This window comes from Apostichopus japonicus, chromosome 10 (genome assembly GCF_037975245.1).
Source record: "Apostichopus japonicus isolate 1M-3 chromosome 10, ASM3797524v1, whole genome shotgun sequence".
NCBI classification, from domain to species: Eukaryota; Metazoa; Echinodermata; class Holothuroidea; order Aspidochirotida; family Stichopodidae; genus Apostichopus; species Apostichopus japonicus.
In genome coordinates this window covers 5,273,960-5,293,045 of record NC_092570.1, presented here as the reverse complement: position 1 = coordinate 5,293,045, position 19,086 = coordinate 5,273,960, and the positions used below count along the sequence as shown (strand labels likewise).

Below are 19,086 nucleotides of genomic sequence, written 5' to 3'. Positions count from 1 at the left end.
TACCCGAAAGTCTGTTCGTAACCCTCTTAAAGGGACGAAATTGCGCAATTCATTGCACATCATTTAAGCGAAACATTCAGGAGCTTATTTTGGGGTTGAGATTGGGTTAACCCAATTTTCCTCGTAACCGCGCGTATCAAACCGTAATAGTAAGTCCATATGATATTGTCCGCGTCTCTTTCTGCTATACAGATGAACAACAGAATAAAAACAGAATGTGATTGATTAATTACACAAATTTGTTATTTTACATTTACACGTTTACAGAAAATAACTTCTTGTTTTTATTTACGCAAAATAATTTTAGTAAGTATAGACTACAGTTTAACAATTATTAACATGATAAAATCACTTTATAATAGTATACTTCAGCATATAGAATTAAACTTTATCCAGTTGTAATTGTTTAAAATATATTTTACTTTTTGGTAAAGTATAAGTGACGCATTCACGTTTTACCTGATTCTGAATTGTTTGAAATCATTGCCAAGAATTAAGAAGAATGATTGTAACCCTCTACCCCCTTCCCCTCAAAAAAATAAATAAATAAAAAAATAAAATAAAATAAAATAAAACTACACGGATGTTAATTTATTAATGTTAATACATAGAAGGTAAAGATCTTTTTAACATGTTTTCGACAAAATCCATTGAATGTCGTTTTTACACTAAAAACTTGATTACATGTACCATGAAATATACCATGGAACTAATCGAATATTGTGAAATCTCATGACGTCCCTATTAAAAGAGATACTAATGTATCACATGACTTCCTTGGCTACACGGGATAACGCATCGTGAAATATCACAATACCCATTTTTGGGTATATACTAATGAGATGTTTATATATGCTTCTGTAAAAAAAAGCGTCAACCAGACTTTCAGCGTGTTAAACGTTTTATTATTCTAAATGGATCAACCTTCAACACTTTTTAATTTACTTAATTTTTGTTAAAATTCAATTGATTTTCCACCAAAAAAGGAAAGCGACTTCTTTAAGATTTGGTTGTTTTTTATAAATTTGGTCCCTCATATACTCACTGACCACTGAAGGAAGAAATGAACTACTCGCGATGTTTAATCATAACGGTTCAACTATTTATTACGGAGGGTGAATAGACAAACACCCTATCCCCCCTCCCCCCGCCTCGCCCCCAATCCCATCCTGCATTTTGTTACCAAATTGGATTTATAGATGACGTATCATCTGTAAATCCAATTTGGCCCGTACCGATCTATAATAGCCTACTGAATTGACTACCCCGCAGCTGTAACGTAGCATGATGTATTCATCAGTTATACCGCAACCTTTCATAACCCCCCCCCCCCAAATGAAATGAAAAAAATATTTTAGTGTAGTCAAATTTGTTGACAATTTCCAACCGTATATACTCCTTTTGATACTTTATCCACGAAGCCAATACTAGATATAAAGTGAGAATATATCAGTGACATCTTTTCTTCAGTGAAACGATAAGTGATATTATCACTTATCGTTTCACTGAAGAAAAGATCTCTGACAAGTAAAGGATTAAAGGGGTTATACAAGTAACTGACCGTGCAGGAGATCATTTTGAGATTGGAATTGTGGGGGGGGGGCGGGTGGGGGGGAAGTCAGAAATATGTTCACTGGTGTTGTAATTGCCAACTTTGACGACACCACACAAGAGTGAAAATAATTTCTGTCAAAAAGTTTTGGTGGCTATGTCCCGTCCGTCTCCCCCACCCCCACATCCCGGTACCTGTAATATGAAAATTCAACAAGGTCACCAGCGTTGCCTTCAGATATGCAAGATAGTCAAATAATAACTGCTCATGCCGTCGAGCTTTTAGTAAACTTTTGAATACCAACTTGCAAGCAATTCACCTCACTGAGGTAAACATTTGTGTAACACAAACACTCATTAATGTCTACATATAATCTGGATGGTCAGAAATGCCTGCCAACTTCATCAAATTAGAAATATATCGGGGCCGATACTGATTAACTTTAAAACTATTGTCTGTTTTATTGTACGCTAACAAAATAATTTAAGTTTAATTTAAGGAATATACGAAATGAAAAATTCTGTTGCTATATATTATTATTACTTTTTTTTTTACTAGATTCAGAGATATAAATGAGGTAAGATAAGCTATACTCCACCTTTAAAAGCAACCTTGACGTTCTTTACATTTTGTTGGGGGTTATGAAATTAATTGATTTTTTTATTTTATGGATAAAAGGCATTGAAGAAGTAGAGAAAACAAATTTGTTTACGATAACATGGAAATCAGGAAACTACGACCACAGGATGACGTCACAGAGAAGGGTTTATATGTCACACCGACCCTTTGGGTACTTATACGGGTCACAATCCGGGTTGTATGTAATCTCCAGCACGTTCTGCTCGTTAATACATTTGAAACAACATAGATCGCCCAACTTAATGAAGTTAAAAATGCCCGCGTCTTCACATTCGGGAACCTTGGTCTGTAGAAAGGTTTGCCTGGGAGAGGTGGCCGGAATTCCTACTCCTGCGAGATTACAGAGATATATACCCAACTGAAATCGAGGATCGTGCCTGGTTCCGAGTTGTGTTGCGTGGAATGTCTCTTGCAATTTATTGGTGCATTTATCCATACACTCGATCGAGAATTGCTGACAATCTGTTGATGTTAGGCTATCATCTTCAATCTCGTACAAGACCATTCTGTGAGTGACTGTTGTCGGGATCGGTGTCTTTCTCGCATCGAACACCTCACACCAACATCTAAACGGAGAAAAAAAATATGTAAGTTGATAACATGGAAAATCATGTTCCGTGGAAGAATCGTCGTCGTAAAAGCAGTATGCCTCACTGGATGAATAAGAAAGTTAGATGTGCAATTAGGCAAAAACGTAGAATGTGGAAGTTGTTTAGGAGGACTAAATCTGAATCTCTTTTGGCCAAGTTTAAAATTCATCAGCTGAAGGTAGAATGCATTTTGCATATTACTTGAATTTCGAAAATAGCATTGCCCGAAAAATTAAGGATAACCCAAAGGCCTTCTTTTCTTATGTCAGGTCAAAGTAGAAAGTAAAAGATACAATTGTTTCTCTTAGGGCTCCACGGGCTGATAATATAGTTAATGATAGTCAGGATCTTTCAGATCTTTTGAACAACTATTTTGTGTCGGTTTTTACAAGGGAAGATATGAGTAGTATTCCAGATTTTCAGGGGGGGGGGGGGTGATAGGCCTACACTGGATACGGTCTTATTTTCGGATGAGGTTGTCTTAAAGGAGCTGCGTCGTCTAAATGTTTCTAATACTTCTGGACCGGATTCAATCCATCCGTAGACTTTTACACACTATTTCTGCGTTCCACTGTCATTGGTTTTTGAGTAAATTTGACGATGATTGAAGGTTATGTTCCTAAGGACTGATTTTCAAGATTAGTTTAATTTACTAAACTAAACTAAACTAACATCGAATGAATAGTTTGTCTTACATTGGAAATGGTCTTTTGCTCAAAACATCAATCTCTCTCCACCAAATGTCGCAACCCCTCTACAGATTTTGAAACATGCATATATAGACGGGTGTGTCACCGTATATGTTGGTCTGTTTGTACCGGGATGCATATGCCACTATATATTCCGTTCCTGTGTATGTTATAAACATATCCAAGTGCGGGTTTGATGCACAGACGTATGTGTCACTGCGTATGAAACATAGTCCAGTGCCGCGTATCTACTGACGACGTACTGCATCAATTGCTTCCAAAATAAACGCCCATTCGAAAGTGTAACTTTTTAAAAATTTAATCGTTCATGATTTTGAGTTTTTCAACCGATATTTTTCCTCTGCCATATGTAACCAGATTAGTACATTGTAGCAAGCATGCTTTTGATACCAGTATTTCTAGCCTACTATGAAAATGGGTTTCTATAAGTTCTGATCTATTAACACTTCTCACTTTACAACTATGGAATTGTAACTGAAGTAAGCTATGAGAAATTACTCCGCAAAATATATTGTTTGATTTATTTTTTACAACGAAGTGGTACAGTGTAGCTGTTTCTGCATTTGGTACCCCGTACGTAGTTTTATTAGTAAATTTATATAAAATATGCGGATACAAACTATCAAAAATTAGGAAAAATAATCCCTAATAATACCAAAAAAGTGACCAAAATGGAACCAGATTATTAAAATCTGAGCAGATTGAAGCAACACATGTTATCTTCATTGAAGTACGGGAATCTAATCTCACACTAAGTAAATGACGTGGCTAACTAACGATAGCACTTGATTTTAAGTATATAGCCGAACTGAACTGCATGCAATTTGAGTCAAACTAATCAAATTCGAGGCCGATTTCAAGTTAAGGTTTTATTTGTTTGTTTGTAATTTAGTACTATACAGTGGCGGATCCAGGATTTAAAATGGAGGGGGAGTGATACTGTGTTCGTGGTAGACGGTTCCTATTGTGGTAAGGGTCAGGTGGTGGTTACACTAGGGGTTCTCTCCCTCTACAAAAAAAATTAGACGTGAAATACTGCATTCTGAAGCATATTTAGGCTAAAGGTTAGGTATAATATTAGGTGCAGTAGGTGCACGCAAGATTGGTGCCAATAACTTTATACAGACCCCGCTTTTATCGGTTAATACTATACAAGTTTTGACAAAAACGGCAACCTTTCGATATTTTTGAAAATAAATTGTGACTTTAAAACTCTATAAGGGAAATAATATTTAATTTGACAAACAAGAAAGCCAAAAACAGGCACCGCTTTTTTTCGGTTAATATTATACTAGTTTTGACAAAAACTGCAACCTTTCGATATTTTTGAAAATAAATTGTGACTATAAGGCTGTATAAGGGAAATAGTATTTCATTTGACAAAAGAACAAAAACAGGCCCCGTTTTTTTTCCCCGGTTAATATCAGTTACAAGTTTTGACGAAACACTGCAAACTTTCGATATTTTTTATTTTCTTCTCGACATGTTATACTTTTGGTAATTTTTCAAATTCATCGACAATGTTAAACTCTTGTGCTTGAGATATAATGTTATAACCTGCTTGAGATGTTAAAGTACATACTGACCTAAATGATTGTTGTCCCTTGACTTCACAATAAGCAACCGTTGCGAATACCAGTAAGATAGTCACAGCAAATCGTCCCGACATATTCAATCGTATGGAAGGCCAACGGTCAGTTTAGAATAATCTTAGTTGGCACTTGCGTTGTGCAGTTCCAAAGTTGTTATGACGTGACAATGTAGTGACAGAGTAAAAATGATTGCACCATCACAAAGCAAGCAACACACTCGATGATGACGTAATTAATAGTTTATCCAATGAAATCGAGCCAAATCTTAACATGTTTATCACGGAACCTTATAACGTTGGCGTTTTTCCTGTAACCCCACGGACTACAATTATCAGCAGGTGGATTTGAGACAGGCACTTTTGTATAAATATCATGAGAAATATAACATAACAGGTGACAGGGCTGCTTCCGATTGTATAAATATTAGCACAATATCATGATGCAGGCGTATAGGGCGTAAAACAACCTATCCGGATCCAGTGTTGAAGATTAATTATTTCTTTTGACGCAGAAAGTCACCAACAAGCGGAAATAGAAATAACTAAACTTGTTTGCTTTGTATTTAGTATAAAACAGATTGGCATGGCGCTATGTTATAGTATTAACATTAAAACACTGAATTTCATGAAGCTGCTTCGACAAAACACACAGACACACTTGCACACACATTCAAAACGTGATTTTTGCAACTAAATTTGAAATAATTAGTACAATTAGTATAAATAGACAACATTAAAACTCGACAGATTTCACGTCCTGTATTAAACACTCTCATATCATAAAATACTGAATTTTCAACTTTCAGAATTGCATATGACGTATATACGTAGTCGTTCATCTTGTCAAAAGGAAACGGTATCTGGAGGTCCCCGAATTCTTTATGCTATGGAGGAAGGAAGAAATGTGGGGTGAGGGTATGGTGCCTATATTGTCCTATACTTTGGTTATTTTCCCGATGTGTTATTTTATACCTGCTATATTGATCAATCTTGCAGCACTTGAACTGATTGTTTAACGGGGATCCAAGATGAATTTGTTCAATATCTTGGATAAACAATTCACGAATTGAGATGACACAATTAGACGCGTATGTGAGAAAGCTTACTTAAAATGCGAAGGGTTTAGTTGGATTGGTTCATCTTAATGAGATGTACCGGTTTAGGTTTACATGTCATTCACAATACACAATTTCATTTGTAGTGCACGAATGCACAATTTCAAGAAAACAGCTAGAATATCATGGAAGCGTTTTCCATTACGTATGTAGCTACAGTGGCGGAGCGTCCATATAGTCAGGGGGGGGGCGAATGCCCCCCCCCCCTGACGGACTCAAATGGACTGCTGGCGCCCTTTTCAGCTTTTTACCACTTTTTACGTATTCGCTATTATTGACTTTTTTATTGCGCTCTCATCTACCTATTGACATTTGTCACATTTTGTTGGTGTAATTTTCTGACAAAATGCTCTAACGGCGGTCTTTAATTTATCGGCACTTCCATTGTACGAAACTATTTCCAAGAAATGTACGGGGGTTTCGATCTATTGTTAGACGATACACCACGCGCTGTGGCTGAAATATTAGTAACACCAAACTAAGTCGGCATGCAGTGTACGCTATACCTGGGAGCTGCTACTCTAGCAGCTCCCTGGTTACACCAGGGAGTTGTTACATAACAAATCCCTGGTTACACGCCGCTCCATGATCAGTGTGTTGACTGTTCAGTAGGTTGTTCAGAACGTGTGTAACGGGATACCATAGGCCTATATGGCACCAGGGCGGGTCACGTAAAAAGCACCATAGGCCTATACTTGTTTCATCTCTGATATCACAAAATGCCTTAATATAAACCATCTGGATGTGCAAATATTTATTCTTCGTTTATCTGCAAATTAGCAAGGCCCGGAAAGGGTCATTTCCGGCGATCTAGGGAGTATCTTTACTCAATTTTTTTTGTACGCTCCGCGCCAACCCGCGGTGGCGCTCCGCTTAGATTGTGTCGAAAGCGCCCTACAGACCATTCTCGCCCCCTGACCAATACCCCTAGCTCCGCCACTGTGTAGCTATGACTTAAACGGAATATAATTCATGTCGTTCCATGCATGGACTGCACATGCGCAAACCGTAGATGAGAATATCAGGCTATCTGGGTGAATATCAGGCGCGTATCCAGGGGGGCGTTGGGGGCGCTCGCCCCCCGGGTAAGAAAAAGAGGAGAAAAAAAGAGAGAAGAAAAAAGGGGAAAAAGAGGGGGGGAAGAGGAGAAAGGAAGGGAAAAGAAAAAGAAGAAAGAGAGAAAAGGAGAAAAGGAGGGAGCAGAAGAAAAAACGCCAAGACACCGGGAAGAGAGGAACAGTGAAATTATTACAGCGCTGATTCCTATTATATACACAGGGTAGCCAGTGGCAGATTTCGGATTTCGGAAGGGTCGTGCGCCTCAGCCTACCCCTTACACCGACAACTCCATTTTTTGACGTTTCCATTTTTCCTTTGTGGTCAGCAAACGGACTGAGTGCGAACAAAACAATCGTTAACAACTCACACTATGTGTTGCCAATTTGAGCTAGCTTCACGTCCAGTTCTCATTTTATTATATTTATCCACAGTTGTTAAATATAGGACGGTTATCGCATTTGCGGCAGTGTATAATTGTTTTCTGGGAGAGGACCCCAGACCCATCGTATACAAAAGTCTACTTGGATTATCTGTCCCCTGATTTTTTTTCTGCAGACGCCCATGTATTTCCCCAAACTAAATTTCTAACCCATGAGATTTAAAACTTAAGGAGGTTTGGGAGCATCATTGGGTCTGGGAAGTGTTATTTCCGGCGATCTGGGAGGTATATTTGCCCAAAAAAAATCTTGCACGCTACGCGCGAACCCGTGGTCGCGCTCCGCTTAGATATGTATCAGAGAACAGACACGCGCCCCCACCATTATCCAAGACTGATCAGCGCCTATGCACCAACAACTTAACTGTGTCTGAATTTTCGAAAATTCCCTGACTATCATTTTTAAACATACTTCCCTCCACTCGTGCAATTTTGACCCTGTTAGGGGTTGAAGGAGGTTTTTTATATTGGTTGTCCATAGATGAAAATTTGTGCAACTTTTTGTGTATGTTTTAAAGTGAATTTATTTCACGAGAAATGTGAATTTTCAAATTCTGAACAAATAAATGATGACCCACAGGAGATGCGATGAGGTCGAACATGATGTGTGACTGTTGACAAATCTTCAAAAAGATTATGGATGAAAAAAAAACTATTGGAAAATACTTGGTTCTCAGGCAAAAGTGTACATCTGGTTGGTCATTGTCAAGCCCGAGATGTGCCATTTCCGGTGATCTGGGGGGGGGGGGGGGGGGTATCAAAACCAGAAATTTTCTGGTACGCTGCGCGCCAACCGATGGTGGCGCTCCGCTTAGATAGTAATTCGCGCCCCCCGGGTTAGAAAATCTTGGATACGCCCCTGAATATACTGCAAGCCTGAATATATGATACGATTTAATGTTAAACAAAAAAACATGAGAGGAAATATTTTGTATTATTTTCCTGCGTTAGACAGAATTATATAAATGGGATAGATGCATCGGTTTTTGTCACGTGACATGACCAGAAACTACTACACATGCGCTGTTGAAAGACGATGAAATGATTTAACGTATATAACGTTGCCATTTAGAGGAGTAAGCCACAGAATCACCCTATCTATATATTTCCAATTTTCCTTCATTAGTCTAAAGGAGTGGTTCCTCATCATCAAATACATTTAACCTTACAACTTTTAAAAAATGCATGGGTGTAAAACTCCTGATCGAAAAACATTATTTACAATTCACCTGCAAATGCTGACTATTAGTTAACATTGTCATATGCTAAATAAAACAAAAAGCAAACAATAAACATGGAACTCAAACTACAAGAGCTGATGTTACAACTGCAATCAAAGCACTGTCTAAAGCTTTTCGTAACATGCAGAAAGTGATTCAGCCAACAATTTCGCTGAAGAAACATCTGTACTTCAAATAAAATAGTACTGACTTGAAATGTTGTAAAATGCAAGGTGAGCAGTTATGCGACAGTGAATGGTTGAAGTTGATTACAGGTCAGGATTGTAAAAGCTAACTTTAAATATTTTGAACTAGATGAAACGATCACGTTTACTTATAATTATGATTTTTATAACGTTTCATGAAGTTGTTTGAATTTAAGCATCTGGCAAACGACACAGAGAACGACATCATCAACGTATAAATTGGCCTGAAATTTTAGCTGTATTCCTGTAAAATATACAAATCATTCTTACAAAAAAAATTACTTTAAAAATGTCAGCTAAAGTGAACATTCTCAAAATGTACTAAAAGTCGATAATAATTATCTGAACAGGAATGTAAACCTTTGGAGAACTTGTGCCACGAGGACATTTACAGAGCATCTAATATAATCCGTTTTGGGGTTAATGGAGGGTTTATCTGGCAGAAAAGGGTCACCTTCGAGAATATAGAGTTTGCAACCAAATATTGAAACATGGTTCTAAACCAGTATGCGGGATATATTAGCCCGGGGCGAATATTTTTTTCCCAAACTGAACTGACACTGAAATTATTTCCTCGATTCTGATTGGCTGATCAAAACCGGAATGGTAGTCTGCGTTTATCAATGAATGTATGTGACACTGTTAGTGTTGATCATACCAATCCTCATGGGCCGCATCATGCCAAAAATACGTGTTTATGCCTTATACAGGCTAAGTTAAAGTCTGTAGGCCTAAGTGTGCCAATACATGTAGATAAAATGTGAGGCTTTCCAGTTATCGAGAGCTACTGTAAAGGCGGTAGGGCCTATATTAGTGAATTTGAGATCTCGAACTAATACGAATACGTATATACGGTTAATGCAGGCCTACTAGGTCACCGTGTACAAGAACGTCTAATGGTGCCGGTAAACATCTGTGTTTCCGTACGTATAGGTTATAAGGCTATATACAACTAGTTAACAAGTCAAAAGACAGCCATATCGTCAAATGCCTTTTTTGTATACACTCACTGGCTGGCACACACTCGCTCGCCGTCTTCATGGCCACTGCATATTCGACTAGGCCTACCATGATGCATTGACTGAATACATTTTGAATTTATGATGATAAAACTAAAAGTATCGCAACTTCGAATGTACACAAACACCTCGTACATATGTACATCGGCTACATGTATACAATTAGAAATGCACTGTGTTTTATTGTTTTGTATACTATACACAGTACAATAGGCTACATCACATGTGTTGTGTAGAGCGGAGTCAAGCGAGTAAACAAACGATCGAGGACTGCCTTTAATGGGCGCAGTAGTTGGGAATAGTTGCTTCATTGTATTAAGAACACTATATACTTTCGTTCATATATACCTACCAAAAGTTCTGGAAAGTTGCTAATGTAAATATCATACTGATATCGACAGATTATCGAGGGATCCATGTTGAATATTAAAGTATATCACGTGCTCGCTGAGAGCCAATCAGAATCGAGGATATAATATCAGTGTCAGTTCAGTTTGGGAAAAAATATTCGCAGCCCGGGGGAACCAGGAGAAGGTCCCCCCACACACAGATCAATGTAAAAAGAACCCTTTTCATAAATATATACTATATATATATATATATATAGTATATATATATATATACATATATATATATATATATATATACATATACATATATATATATATATATATATATATATATATATATATATATATATATATATGTGCCCTTTTGTTATATACGGACTGCAAAGAGAATCTAGTTTGCTGGGAAATGTTTGAGGTAAATTTGTGGTTTGCCCCCCCCCCCACCCTGCATTCGAAGTATGTCTCCCACCGTCCCTCGATGTTTGTAGGCCTCCCGATTTACTCCTCTGCAACATTCCCTGGTTGTTGACTTTAATACAAAGAATTACAATGAACTCGATCGGATTATATACGTGTAAAATGCATTATCATTTCTTCACGTTTTCTTCATGTTCGTCCATATGTACATTACCTTAACCAACTTATTTCTAATTTAAAACCATTGATGGGTCACCAACTGAAGCTTTCGGCCCCTAAGATCTTAAACAAGTCTTCGTTAAATGGTTTGTAAAATTTCCATAAAACTTGTCGAGTTTCCGGTAACATATCTCCAATTTTGTTTCTAAAGGAAATGTTGTTATTTACATGAGGTAGTGAGCAAATTTCTTCTATTTTCTCTGCTGCCAGTGAATCTGAAAAGAAAAGATAAGTACAGCGCAAAATTCACTCAAGATTAAGAAACTTGATTCATATCAAAAAGCTCTTATAATATTAAACGTATACTTATTTCGTTGTCATCTAAGGGGACAGTGGTCATGACAAACGCGTGTTTAGTACAGTATCTGGATTCTTATAGATTCTTATATATACACTATATTCCTTCCACGATAGATAGAGCACACATTGACAAAAAATAACAACGTTCGGAGCATCTATACCAGGGTTGTCCAACCTACGGCCCGCGGGCCACAGTCCGGCCCGCCGCAGGGTTGCGTCCGGCCCGCCAGAGATGCTCTACGGTGTGAAATTTAGTGAGCAGATTTATTGATAACAATTTGAAGTTATATAATCAATCATTCGAACCTTCTGGGTCCAAAAAACTGCATACAGGTCAGTTTGTGTGACACTCTCTCAGCGGAGGGGAGGGGAGGGGTGCCGGCTGGACTTTATTCATCTGTTTTATCAGGAAGGAAAATAAATCAGTGTGCTCCGCGCGCAGTGCTCACATTTTGTTGCCTTGGGCTTCGCGCAAAAAATCGAAAAATCGAGCGTAGGGTTCATGCGCCCCCCTCCTTCATCATAATCATTCCATGTGGCCCTCCTCTGCAAAAGGTTGGACAACCCTGATCTATACTGATCAGTTGTTTATGAAACCTAGAAAATTTGGGGAAGGGGGGGGGAGAAGTGGACGGTAGAGAATATGAAATACAATCAATTCGAAGTAAGAGATTTGATATAAAAGCTATAATGGACCTTTTTACAACGAATTTCCAAAATTGAATCTCAAAATTTCGACTTTTAAAGTGAAATTGTTAATAAAGTTCAATCGATACTATATTTTATGATGCTGAGTGGATATTGAAGAATATGAAATATAATATATACTGATTGTGTAAAAACTATAAACAAAAATCAAGATTGCATGATTGATTTAGATATTCAGAAATTTAGAGGAGTGGTGCACAATGGTATAGGAAAGTACCATGATTTTAACTTTCCATCTTCTAATCGAAACTCTGAACGGTCATAATGCGTAACATTGAATGTGCTATGATAGATACCTCCAGCCATCAGCTGTCATGGTATACGTTTAGAAATGTCAGTTGAAAACTTCTCTATATCTATATATGCTCTAGCTCCTTTTTAGAAGCGACGATCGAATTAGAAATGTTAGACTATGAAGCAATATACACAAAATGGTATCACACCATAATGACCGTGATGGGTGAAGTGAAATTGACCAAAGTTCTCATTTATAAAATTTTCTGGTTAGTTGTTCGACGTGTGTATTTTTGACGTTAATAATATCTGTTACATCTATATATACACTATGTACTATACTTACCCAATTGTAGGAAGGCAAACAGTATAGGAAGTATATCCTTGCAATTATTATTCCATTCTGTCAGTTCAATAAATGCAAATTGATCTATCGGATAAAGTCTCACCCACTCTCGAATAAATGGAGAATATAGGCCAATTAACAATCTCTGAAATGCAGATTGCAAAAAGATGGATAATAAAATTGGTTAGTTTTGGTTCGTATAATTTCCGTCTGACTATAATAAGTATACCCCCCCCCCCCCTCATGAAGCTTCTAGATATATACACGTATAACATTTACACCATATCTCAGCACTTTAGCAAGTCATGAAGTGGTTTTTGTCACTTAATCAAGCAGAAAAAGGTTTGCCCCAAACTGGTTAGATTACGACAGCTTAAAGGTGCTAAACAACGAATCCAGCCAAGCAATTAATGTCAGACGCCTTCTATTTTCCCAACTTCTGATTCCGTCATAGTTAATTGGCAAAAAGTGATACGTTAACATTAAACCTGTTTGCATTTTATTTGTTTTGGGGTAACATTTACCGACATGTGTGTGAATACATACGTACCTATAGTGTTGAGTAAAAACCTTTAACCCAACGTTTAATAGTGTATATTAAATAACAGTGTTATTAAAGAATAGTAAAGCTGTATACATCATTAAAAAAAGTACAGATAAAATATGATTTACCACGTATTCATCTAGAGATTGTTGTTCATAGATGCAGGCTCGGAAAGGTTTGATCCGTTGGCAATCTTCGAATGATTTAATAGATTGTAGGACCTTCTGGTGGAAATCAGTCGCTGAGACTATGCTTCGGTTACTCAAGTACAAATAATCAGAGTACAATCTATAGTGGGTGCAAGAAAAGGACTAATAATGGGGGGAAAAAAGTCTATTTTTGCCAACATAATGAGAATAAAAATGTAAGCAATTTATATGAAGAGAATCTCCATCGAGCTCTACAAGTTCTTTTTTGTTCATCCATTTTAGTTGGCGGTTATCTCTTTAATAACGTATTTCTTTCCCATTCTCTCCCAGGTAGAAACCCAAAGGTTGTTCTTATAACTATTCTTTTTAATTTTGGTTTGTTTGTTCGCAGTTGGAAAGGAGGGGGTGGGGGAGGGTGAGATGGGGATGTAGACCCCCTCACAACTGAATCCAATTAAAAGAGAACGCAGTACCTTGATACTGGATCACGTAGCATAACGATAAGTTTAGCATCTGGCAACAACTCTCTGATTATATCAGCAAGAACATACGGTGGCTCTGAAGTATTGGATGGGAAAAAATTCCGCCAAAAGTTGTTATCCCAAAGTGTAGACGCGGACGCATCTCCTATGAAGTAAAAATCATTTAATCAAGTAATGGGTTGTATGTCCATCTGCTCTGTTGCCAATTATAACACGTGGTGATTAAAAATGGAAAAAATATCCAAAGGGAGTCTGCAGCGTGTCTCGAAGCTTCCATACTTTTATAAAATATTTCAAGGGGTATTCCAATGTCAGACAATGTGACACTTATGTAGAGAAGACAATATTGCACATTGTTAGTTGAAAACTGCATCACAGTACACGGAATCTTGTATCCATCTGAATATATGGTTGATTGAATTTTGGCTGGCTTACTCTGGATTATACTATAACTATTTTGAAAGGGAAAAAATAGTTGCAGCCGAAATTGCCGTGGTGGTATCATTCACTTTGCAGTGTTGCCAAATGCATTATTCACAAAATCAAATTCAAATGATCTTTATCTTCGCCATACAAAATGCTATTAGGATGTTGTTTGGGTCTAAAGATGTGGACAAATTCCAGTATTTTTATGAAGCAATCGGCCACTTCAGCTACCGGAATATTTTTTTAAGGGATAAAAGGAGCCACTGGTCTATGTTGCCTGCATATGAGAATAGAATGGATGATTTGTAATATCATTAATTGTCATATGTTATATCCAGTTGAAATACAAATCAGTTTAACGGGACGGAAAATTTCTAGTGGCTTATATCGAGACTCAAAATTTGTTGATAAATTTAGTTTTGTAACATGATAAGTTGATAACCAATATTTGGAATAAGTGTGATGTAAATATATCTTTATTACCGTAAACGATATTCTGATGCCCTTGCTGTACCTCGTCTAAAAATGGTTGCGCCCAACTCATATAGTCAGAAAATGCTCCTTGTGCAGGAAGACCTATTTCAACAAGGAAAAGAAACGATATTTATAAAGCTATACTGCAGCAAATAATCAAATAATATCATAATGTATTTTTCCATCATTTGTTTGCTTACTCACGCCCCACCCTACCTTAAAATATTAATGACTTTTCGACTGCGGCAATATTTAGATATATATATATATATATATATATATATATATATATATATATATATATATATAACATATATAACAACATTCAAAAAGAAGATATCTTCATCCAGCTCACATAATTAAGCATGGCCACCATCAGGTCAATTTAAAGTTATTTATCAAACATATTCCATACATTAGCTCCCAGATATGTCTCTCTCTCTTGACCTTATAAGGCTATAAATTTGCCCTTCAGCTATTAGTTCTTCATCAGGCATGCCACTCTATATAACTTATCAACGTCTTTGAAGAATAGAAGTTATTATGATCTCACTGCTTCAGATCAAAGAAATTCGTATCCAAAAGTACTACTTCGTATACATGTCTTCCCGGCCCCCGAGTCCCTCCCTTACCTCCTTCCCGTCCCCTCCCTTCTCACCCTCCTCTACCTCTCCAATTTCTATCCTCATTTTGTTGCTTAAAGCTTCCCAAATGAAGTCTGACGTTCCACCAAATCGATTCAAAATTAAATTTTGAAATTAATCAAAATGACTTTTCTTAGTTCCACAATTCTTTTAATAGTTCATATATATATTTTATTTAGAAATTTAAAATATTTGAAAGCTTTATTTTGTTTTCAAACTTTTCAAATTTTAAACTTATATTTAAATGATAAAGATTTCAGTTTTTGCTTTGTTCTTTAATGACTATAATAATACTTTGATATACTTACATAATCGTCTCCTAGTCCACCAGTGTGGCTCCTTTAACACTGGTACTATTTGGGGATGCTGAATAAGCTTATTCCATAAATCGGACGTACCACATTTTGGCATTCCCAGAACAAAGAAATATGGTAAACAACGAAGAGGAAAGTCCTTCGAATCATTCTTCCAACATGGATTCCGCAGACCTTCATCAAACTTCATCGGAACGGAGTCAAAAATCTGAATTAAACAAACGAAAAAATCACGTTTTTATAGTAAAGCTTGAAAGCAAATAGCATTTCCGACGGTGGGGTGGTTGGGATTGAGTGGTCTACTTTGTTCGGTGGGGTGGGAGGGGGGGGGGGGTGGAGGTTGGGGTTGGTGAGGGTAGGAAGGATGGTATGTTGAGTGTACATGCATGGGCGGCGATCCTGGGGGGGAAGGGGGATATATCCCCCCATGAAAATGGGTGGAGGGGATGTAATACACCATACCCCCCACCAAATGCCAGGGATAAGAATATTTTCATGCCTTTATATGCATCATCGTGAATGTACGGCTCTTTTTTCGCTTCATTTCTCGCCTACCATAAACGCAGTGCGATCTTTTCAAATAAATAATAGCCTGCATGAGGCCATTTTCTTCATCGAATAATATAAAAGAGCTCTCGAACATTCTAACGTAGCGCCTGAAACAAGATTGACAGGGGCAATTTTCCCAAAATAACACCCGAAATAAAAAATAAAAAAGTATTTTGGATCCTGATTATGAGATATTTCGGACATGATATCCCTATTTTAAAGTTGGGTATATGCCGCTTGGAAACCTCGGGAAGTGCCGTTTCCGGCCGTCTAGAGGGTTTGTAAATCCCAAAATTTTCGTGTACGCTTCGCGCCAACCCATGGTGGCGCTACGCTTAGATAGTCAACAAGGTCATATCCCCCCACTCGGAAGTACGGATCGCCGCCCATGTGTACATGTATATAGGCCTACGTCATTTTCTCTGCATATCCACTGAACGCTTTAGGGGGTGCGGACTGGTGATTACCCTTCCCCCTTCCCCTCCCCTTCTCCTCTCGTAACTACGACAGTACCCTCATGACCACATCGTTTAGCCATTTTGATGAGCTATTACCGTACTTATTTTATATAGCATTATCACTCACCGAATGAATACTTAAATCAAACTTTTGAGGCAAAAAATTAAGCAATAACCACTGCAGACTTAGATCATAGTTGTAAAAGTTTTCTTCCATGACGGTCTGAAACCAGTGACCCCTTCCACAGGCTTTCAAAGGCGTGTGTGCGTGCGTGTGTGCGTTTGTGGGTGATGGGTGCTTGTGTGGGTGGGTGCGTGCACTTGTTTTGTTTTCTGACCGAGGACTTTAACAAAAGAATGTCCTCGGATGTGATTTCTAAAGAATCACCACGTCCTCAAAAGAATTCTATTGTTATGGGTACGGTGTGTGTGTGTATTGTATAGTTACACAATTTCGCTATTGATGTATATACTTACATCTGGCGCTAACTTATACAAGTCATCAGGAACGGGTTTTCGTTTGGTTTTCCTTATTTTCTTATTCGAGGCGTCATCTTCTCCGACAGAGAGTCTCCATTTCTTTCCCGTCCCTTCAACTGTTTTTTTCTTTTCACCAATGACGTCATCACGCGCTTTTTTATCTTCCGGCTGTTTGTTTCGACGTTTTTCATCGTACCTCTTCCAATCTACTGCATTTGAACTAGCAATTGGTTGAATGTGTTCAGGTTTGTAAACTTTTTCGATATCCCTTTTCCCAGCATCGTCTAACCTTCCGGGAATTTCCCTTGCCAATCGGCGTATCCTACGTAGTTCCTCGTTTTCGTCAAGAGCAACAAACTTCACCTTCTCTGGTAATTCTTGGTTCTTTAACAACAATGGCATTTCTTTTGAGTTCAATTCCTTGTCCGAAAGAATTCTTTTCTTACCAAAGTTTGTCAAGAGGTAGACGTTTATAATTGCTGAACAGATAACAACTACAAATAATAACATAACTAGACTTTTTCCTCTCACCTGTGTAAAGAAGGTATATTAATTGGGAGTGGCATCTATATAACCTCATTAATTTATTCTTGCATTCAAAATTGATTTATCTGCTAGAAATAAAGAAAACTGCAAACATTTGTTTTTCTTCTTTCTTTTACGTGCTGAGATTTTTGTAAAAGAAACCTTTCATACTTATATAACATCACATCAGAAGAAATCAAATTCCGAAAAGTAAGAATTCACTTTCTGAGAGTGTCCACTGAATGGTCACTCTTTCGAAGGGCGAATTCATGATATTTCTTCTCAGAAGGAATATGAGCAAATACATAGGTCTTATAGCATAGAACACTCACCTTGTTTTAGAGATAAATTAACAGTCAATTAACAGTTGTTGTTAGAGTGAAATTCTCACTTCTCAAGATGAGTGATTATTCTGGACATTCTCAAAGAATGAATTCTTACTTTTTGGAATTAAAAGTGTACACTTCAAAATTTGGCTATGACATCACTCACAATTTTAAATTCTTTCAGCTTGACGAAAAAAGAGAAGTTAAAAATGATTTTACTTTATTTGATTAACTCGTGAGATCACTGTACTAACCTGTGTTAGCGACTGTAGGAGATGTTTCAACATACCACCTATCCAGGAAATTTGTACGTTAGGCTGGCATATAATTACTGTCTACATCAGTATAGATAACTTTACTTACCAAACCCCGTCTGGTTTGCTTTGGTTTCAGTGTAAACGTTAACAGACGATCCTGAAAAGTATCCTTCCATGATCTAAGAACATCTCGATAACCCATGTTAATATTTCAATATGTAATTCATTCACGTATAGCCTATTCATCAACACGTATAATGTAAACACTATTGTGCAGTGAGTATCAAAACAGAATCACAACGTAATTGTTGTATATAAATGAATTGATGCCATTCATCGATATATATATGAAGGCCTCCGACATTCCCTATAAAGTGTGATTAGCAATAAAAATCAATTAACAGCTATTATATATTCATCATATTTCACACCATCAGATAATAACGTTGCTGGAAAAATATGTGATTCAAACAAGATAATGAACAAATCATCAAAAACAGGATAGTTTAGAAAGGCTTGTATATGAAAGCATGCACCAATGGTATATCTATAACGCGATCGGGAGTATATACAGGTGCGTATCCAGGGGGGGGCGTTGGGGGCGCGCGCCCCCCGGGTAAGGAAAAGAGGAGAGAAAAAAGAGAAGAAAAAAGGGAAAAGGAGGGGGGGAAAAGAAAAGGAGGAGAGGAAGGAAGGGAAAAGAAAAAGAAAAAAGAGAGAAAAAGGAGAAAAGGAGGGAGTAGAAGA

General features: G+C 37.4%; 1 protein-coding gene and 1 long non-coding RNA gene across 2 annotated transcripts; both read right to left on the bottom strand.

Moving 5' to 3' along the window:
* Window positions 1-225: 225 nt before the first annotated feature.
* Window positions 226-10,694, bottom strand: LOC139975187 (uncharacterized). The gene is made up of 2 exons (XR_011795680.1): window positions 5,078-10,694; window positions 226-2,757 (listed from the first exon to the last, which is right to left on the bottom strand). It is a non-coding gene; the product is annotated as an uncharacterized lncRNA (long non-coding RNA).
* A 185-nt stretch (window positions 10,695-10,879) lies between these two features.
* LOC139974908 (carbohydrate sulfotransferase 15-like) lies at window positions 10,880-18,860 on the bottom strand. Its single transcript, XM_071982456.1, has 8 exons — window positions 18,446-18,860; window positions 17,229-17,762; window positions 15,739-15,952; window positions 14,796-14,888; window positions 13,878-14,031; window positions 13,384-13,543; window positions 12,712-12,856; window positions 10,880-11,338 (listed from the first exon to the last, which is right to left on the bottom strand). The coding sequence occupies exons 1-8, from the start codon at window positions 18,539-18,541 to the stop codon at window positions 11,157-11,159; spliced, it is 1,578 nt and encodes a 525-aa protein (XP_071838557.1). The 5' UTR covers window positions 18,542-18,860; the 3' UTR covers window positions 10,880-11,156.
* Between the last annotated feature and the right edge of the window lie 226 nt (window positions 18,861-19,086).

Coding starts and splice junctions, on each gene's coding strand:
- LOC139974908 (XM_071982456.1), bottom strand. CDS start 18,541: ATGGGTTATCGAGATGTTCTTAGATCATGGAAGGATACTTTTCAGGAT. Junction 14,032..14,795: donor GCATCAGAATATCGTTTACG/GTAATAAAGATA, acceptor TTTACTTCATAG/GAGATGCGTCCGCGTCTACA. Junction 13,544..13,877: donor CTACGTGATCCAGTATCAAG/GTACTGCGTTCT, acceptor CACCCACTATAG/ATTGTACTCTGATTATTTGT.